General features: G+C 53.5%; 1 protein-coding gene across 1 annotated transcript in view; it reads right to left on the bottom strand.

Moving 5' to 3' along the window:
- The window catches only part of NECTIN1 (nectin cell adhesion molecule 1), a 157,363-nt gene extending 151,036 nt beyond the window's left edge, over positions 1-6,327 (bottom strand). Inside the window, exon 1 of the mRNA XM_084803580.1 lies at positions 5,190-6,327. Coding sequence (XP_084659706.1) covers positions 5,190-5,271 — 82 coding nt within the window. The 5' untranslated portion in view covers positions 5,272-6,327. The remainder of the gene's footprint in view (positions 1-5,189) is intronic.
- Positions 6,328-6,868: the final 541 nt, after the last annotated feature.

Raw genomic sequence — 6,868 nt, forward strand, 5'->3', positions numbered from 1 at the left:
GTTGCTGCTCACTTCTGTGGGCTGACATTCATTCTTGACCCTTTGCTTCCAGGTCTATTAAGAGTAGCTATCTTTGCCCCTTTCCTTAGTGTGAGCTCTGCTGGTTGCTGGCCATGCAAATAGGTCTGGGATGAAGGGTAGGGATTTGGCGTAATGGCTGTGGATGTTGCAAAGGGCCAGATGGCTCTCTAAAGCAAGGGGATGCAAAGGGCCTGATGGCTCTCTAAAGCAAAGGGATGCAGTGATTTTCCCCAGTGCAGCTACTGAAGGGGAGAGGGGCATTTGGGCGGGGGATTCTCTCAAGTGAAAGGCTGCAGGTTCCCTGCAAATACAGTTTATTACCTTCCTCTCCTTCACAGCTTTTAAACAGTACCTGTCTCACCCATGCCAGCAAAGTGGTTCACGAGGAGGAGAAGAATGTGGACAGTTTCAGGCATATGTGGAACACTATTCTAAAAAATAAGTATGTCTAGCAAGGCAAGGAATGGATCCCCACATGGACACAAGATGGCTAACACGGCTGATGTTGCATAATAAGTGAAGCACCTGCAAACGTTTGGCGAAGGGGGGAATTTGCAGGCTGATGCCTCAATTACTAGTATATGGCCTATACTCATCCCAGAGCTGGTTTGGATAGATTTACACACGCAGGGCCTAGCCAAGAGGTTAGATCAGCCTTCTCCAACCCAGCACCCTCCATATGTTTTGGACTACCATTCCCAGCATTCCTGGCCATGCTGACTGGGCTGGTGGGAGCTGAAGTCCAAAACATCTGGGGGGCGCCAGACTGGGGAACCCTGGGTTACATATACAAGAGATGCACATCCCTGTCCCTTCAGAATCACCATCCACTCTAAGGCTGACCCTTGGACTGCTCTAAGAGCTATGCCCTGTGCCTCCCCTTGCACCCATTTCCATGACAGGTAAATAATAAAAGTGCTCCTCTTTTTAAAGGCAATTAAGTGTCGCATCCAGAAGTCCTGAGCTGCTCATCATCTTGTCTCCCCAGATGCTTCACAGGATAATAGCCACCTTTACATCTTAAGCCATCCAAATCTGGCTACATCCTGCTATAAACTCCACAAACCAAAGTACCTAGGTTGCATCATAGACTGCAGGAAGCATATACATTACGGGTTGTTGAGCTGATCGTACTAAAGGCAAATTTGTGAAACAGAGGGGGGGGGGTTGTTTTTTTTAAGGGGATCTGTTATCTCTTTTATGGCAATATATACCTTTTTATCTGTGTATAAGAAAAAGCAAGCATTGTAATAAGAAGAGGAATGCAAATCGGAGAAGCAGACAGTGTTGTAAAAATATATACATCCGCATTGAAGTGATGTACATTAGCTGTGTAAGAGGGAATGCAGAGAAAAATCTTAAAAACTGCCTGTTGAGTCCATTGCAGCCTGACCGTCAACTGTGGGAAGCTCCATTCTCCCCTCAAAAATTGTGCTGGGGAGGAGACAGGGTGAGGAGAAAGTGTGTTTTTGACCTGGGAAAAACTGGGAGGGGGTAGAATCATTCACTTTGAATAGTCCCCTCTTTCTTTCCCCCGCTCCCAATAAGCAAATTTCCATACTTCAGGATTCAGTAGGTGGATACAAGCATAGCTACACACAACCAATCACTACTCCTTTATTGTTAACTAATGGAACTCATAACTGCAGGATGTTAGTGAAGCAAAGGCCTCTTTTGCCAGAGCTCGTAATAAAGCCTTTATTGCTATAAAGGTGTCCCCTCACTCCTTGGGAGCATGGGAGAGTAGGGAATTTACTAGGAAATACAGCACAGAACCCAGGAAACACACATTTTGAATTTGAACTACAAGCCCTAGAAACATGGGTATCAAACTGAATGAACAGGAGGGCAATTAATTACCCTGCTCCTGTGAGTAGATGTGGTCTTAACTACCAAACTGAGCTGAACTCCCAAAGGCCATAACATGGTCTCTATCTATCACTTGGGAAAGTGGTGCCTGTCGTATTCTGAAACACACAACGGTCTGAATGTCTGAAAATACCTGTAATGCACATGGGTACAATGCAGCAGCAGTCACAGGAGGCCTTTGGCTTAACCCCTCAATCCTCATCCACAACTACAGCAAAGGCCATAATGGTGTCACTACGACTCGCTCACAATCATTCTTTATCTTTATTTCCCCGCCTCCTTCTGCTTTTCCCTCTGTTATCAACATTAAGACTGTAAGCTCCTTGGGGCATGAACTTGCCCTTTTTCTTGTTAACTTAAATCACCATGTACATTGATGGTGCTGCAGAAATACAGAACAACAAGAAGAAACTGGGGAAAAAGGAATAATATAAGCATCACATTCTGGGCTAAATCGGGGTGGATGTACTTTACTGCTTTCAAATGCTCAAAATACACATCTGCATATAGAAACTCTCGCATTTAAAAAATTCTGAGTATGGTTGTGTAAAATTCTTTTTTAAAAAAAATCCACTCAAATTGGATATACACCTTTTAAATTCCAAGTGACAGTCTTATTCCAGTCATCTAGTTCAGCTACTGGTGAACCTGTGTATATGTCAGGTCTCAAATTTCAGTGACAAATCTTGAGCCTCCGAAGAAAAAAGAAGAAAAACTTTTGGAACACAAATATCACATTCTTTCTGCTCTTAAAACACATGATATTCCCAGAAAGCATGCTTGCATAATATTTTTTTTCACCCTAGCATGGGAGAGAAAGAGAGATCTAAGTGATGAGTGTGTGTGTGTTAAGTATTTTATTTATCTAACTAATAAAACAGGGGTGGGGAACGTGCAGCCCTCCAGATGTTGTTGGACTCCAATCCCCATAAGCTCCAGTCAGCATAGCAATGGTCAGGGCTGATGGGATTTGTAGTCTAGCCACATCGGGAGGGCCATAGGATCCCCAGCCCTGTAGTAAAGGAACACATTTGGAAAGTAAATGCCCACTTGGATTGTTATTTCATAGAGTAGATTTCATTCATTTCAGCATATGGAAGAAATTTATGGAATTTTGGGGGAGCCTGAAGTCCACACCCCACAAACTCAAATGTTGGCAATGACCGCATTTCATCTGCTATATGTCAGGGTTCCATTTTTAAGGCTTAAATGCTCGATTTCATGCACTGGATTCCTGAAAAATAACATCCCCTGGAGAAATCCATCAAATTTCCAGGCCTCCCTTCCAATTTTTGAATTTTTATCTTATACCCCCACCCCCGGCCAGTAAACTCTGGAGTTGGGCTATGAAATGCACCTCTCAGACCAGCCCCCCTTCCAACACAATCCAGCCCACTGAACTGAAGGGAACACCAGGGACTAGTGACACTGTCCTGACGAAAATCCTCTGTGGAAGGAGTTCCAAGGCAATTACTTCCTTTCCATCAGTAGCACAGCTCATTCAGGGACCCCTGCTCTCAGATACTGCTAAGCCTGCCGTCATCACCTGGCCCCAGGTGAGAAAGCATGGATAACAACTCCCCATTAACCTCTGTGTGGGTCTTGCTCTTCTCTCATCCTTCTTTTGAATACCCAAGGTACCAACTTGGACCCTTCCCCTCACTCCAAGCCCCACGGGAGCATGGTATGCTCCTGCTTTGCCAGGTCCTCGCTGCTATGCACAGCCTGCCCCTCAGTCCCTCTGGCCTCGGCTCAGCCTGCCCCCTGCTGTATCAGCAGCAGCGGCACCACCATCACTGCAGGGAGCCAAGCCAGGATTCTTCTGTGCACGCTGCCACTCCGGCGGGCATCAAAAAGCCAGCAGACAATGGGTCTGGGGGAAGGGTGTGTCCCAAACTGCCCTCGATTGACCCAGCTGCTTGGTAAAGGGGCTCCCCTTTAGGCTCTCTCTCCAGATGCTGCTGACGCTGTGAGTCACAGGCACAATGACACTCAGCAAAACCCAGTTCTCTGCCACCGCTGGGGCTCCAAGCTGTCAGCTGTCACAGGCAGCTGCCTCCTTCCAGTGCATCCCATTTTTTGCCAGCTGCAGAGTTCCCTCACCAAAAGGCAACCCCTCCCACTGCAGCACACAGTGCCTTCATTCCCCTGCAAGAAGAGCTGGCACAGCAGACCAGGGGACAGCAACACCCCACGCACACCCTGCACGCGTGCCAGGGTGGGCCAGCATCCACCGTCCAAAGAACTGATCTCCCAGCAAGACGCACACAACCCCTCCAAAGCCGTACTTGGACTCGCCTCTGACGGGCATTTCCCAGTAACATCACCAACGCAGTATGCCTGGGCTGCCCTTTCTCCTGTCTTTCTTCTCCCCCAAGCCCGTCCATCATCCCACTGCCTGCCAGCTGCCAAAGGACAGCCTTACCTTCTGTCTTCTTGGGATGACCCCCCCCCCCCCAGCCCCAGCCTGCATCTGAATTAACCCACGGAGCACAGAGCAGGCAAACCCACAAGGAAGAGCTCTGGGTCGGGAAGACCTGGCAAAATTGGTCAGTTACCTGCCTGGGAGCACGCAGGAAATTTAATCAGGGGGCACTGATTGTGCCAAAGGCTGGTCCTCCTTTCGCTCCCAGAAAGTCGTGTGTAAAGCAGAATGGCTGGGCTGGGGGGGGGGGGAGTATAGAAGGAGGATCAGCAGGAATGGTTTGCCAGTCGTGCAGCTGTTGGAACCAAGACTTATTCTGAAGGAGGAAGGGTGGCACTGCCCATAAAGCCCTCGCGTGCTCAGCCTGCCACTTGGGAACAGGACAGCACACGTAGGGAGCAGCAGGGCACTGAAGTATAGCAAGCCCCCATCCTCAGCGCTATGCTCTGGCCAAACCAGCGATCCCAGCTCGCCTACATCTGTGCCATCCCTACTCATTGGCAAAGGTAGCTGGCAGCAGCTCGAGGGGGCAAGAATGAATTTTGAACTGCAGGAGCTGGCACAGGAGTCCGGAACCTCCTGGCTTTGGGGGGGGGGGTCCCAATGTCCATGAGCTTCTCCACTCCTTGCCCCAACTCCATCATGGCACCTGGACGTGTCATGCAGGTGCCCCCAGCACCTGCTCCAAACCCCAGCAAACCTTTTCCTCCAGTTTACCGTCACAAGTTTCTCCGCTCATCATCCCCATAGGAGACAGACAGACAAGCAAGAGACCATTCACGGGCACTGGGCTCCCCCAGGGACCGGCCTCTGAAGAGCTGTAGACACAGACACAAAAGGAGGGGGGGGGGTCTTGTTCAGACGATCCGCTCACCTGGGAAGTAGGAAAGCGCCGCCAAGCAAACTCCAGTAGTCCACCAGCCCCCAAACCAGCCCTTGTGCAGTTTCCCGGCCATCGGAGAGAGTTCCTTAGGTTGTCAGGATGGTGGGGTGTCGATTCAAACAGAGACTAAACAACGTCGAACGTGCGGATCGATAATCGAAGAATCCCCCCTGGAATCTGGCAACAGCATCAATCGGATCCACTCCAAAAAAAGCTCCTTTTAAAAAAATAAATGGGGAGGGGGCCCCACAAGAGGAAAAATCAAGACGGGGGACAGAATATCCACCAAAGGAAATCAGATCACACGTCTCCCCAAGTCGGTGCAGAGCGCGCCCAAAGCCCCCGTCTCCCTGGGGGAGGAAAGGCTACCGACGGGGAGCGGGGGGGGGGAGAGAGGTCCTTGACCACCCAGCTCCTCGCCAATCGCTCCCTCCGCTCTCTTCGCGGCGCGTCCCCTCGGCGGCCAGCTGTTTCCTTCCAGCCAGCGCGGTCCCCTCCGGGATCGGAGGCAAAGCAGCCCGGGCGAGCGCGGCGAGGCACACAGAGGGGCGGCGGCGGCGCCTCCTTCGGGGCTGCTTAGACCGGATCCTGGCGACAAGTCATGTCCCGCGCGAGCGCGGCGCCCCGGACACCCCTCACGCGGCACGATGGCAGACGGAGGGGCTCCCCTCCAAAGCGGGGCCGCGGGGATCGGGATCTCCCTGGCGAGGCTCCCCTTCCGTCCCTCTCCTTCTCCTCCTCTCCCTGCCCGGCCACCGATCGCAGCTCCCGGCGGGCTCGGCTGCTTCTCTTTTGCCAAGAGAGGCAGAGGGGAGATCTTCTGGATCCCGCAAGCGCGCTGCTGCTGCTGCTGCTGCTGCCGCCGCCCGCAGGCGATCAGAGGGCCTCCGCTCGGGGAGAAGCGCGCCGCAGCCCCATGCCTCGGTCCCAGCGGTCGGCGAGCCCCACAGCAGGCGGGAGGAGGCGGCGGCGGCGGGTCCCCGCGAGAGGGGCTGGGAAGAGCGCTCCGCGACGGCGGGAGCGGCGCGGCGGCGGCGCGAGGGCAGCGGCTCTCCGCTGCAACATCAGCCCCGGCGAGCGGGCGCCTCCCTTCGCTGGGCTGCCGCCTCGGCTCGCTCTGCGCTGGAACGGCGTGGCCAGCCGGAGCGCGAGCCGGAGCGCGCGAGAGGGGCGGCGCGGTCCCGCGCGCACGCAGCCGGGCGCGCGCGAGAGCCTCCTCCGCGCGCGCGCGCGCGCACTCACGGCTCCCGGCGCTGGCTCCCGGACCCCGCCCCTGTGGCTGTGACGTCAGAGCATGCCAAGCAGGAGGCGGGGCTTGGCGTGAAGTCGCCCCTTGCCGCCGGGGGCGCGTGCGCCGTCTTGCGCGCTCCGGGTCGAGAGGACGCCGCGGCGAAGCTGGGCCGCGGCCCGAGCGCCCCCTCCGTCCAGGGCTGGGCGACTTGTGGCCCTCCGGATGTTTTGGCCTACAACTCCCATTAGCCCTAGCCAGCATAGCCGGTGGTGAGGGTTCATGGGAGTTGTAGGCCAAAACACCTGGAGTCCTGGGAGTTGTCCACAGCTGCTTTAAGGGGTTTCTTTTCTTCTTCATCTCTCTGTCTCTCCATTCCAGTTGTCCTTTCATTTACCCGTCCCTTTGTTCCATCTGCTTTAGTTCCCTTGTCTTCTTTCTC

The sequence above is a fragment of the Heloderma suspectum genome, chromosome 6 (genome assembly GCF_057233095.1).
Source record: "Heloderma suspectum isolate Gila_16-S chromosome 6, 16-S_ref, whole genome shotgun sequence".
Lineage (NCBI taxonomy): Eukaryota > Metazoa > Chordata > Lepidosauria > Squamata > Helodermatidae > Heloderma > Heloderma suspectum.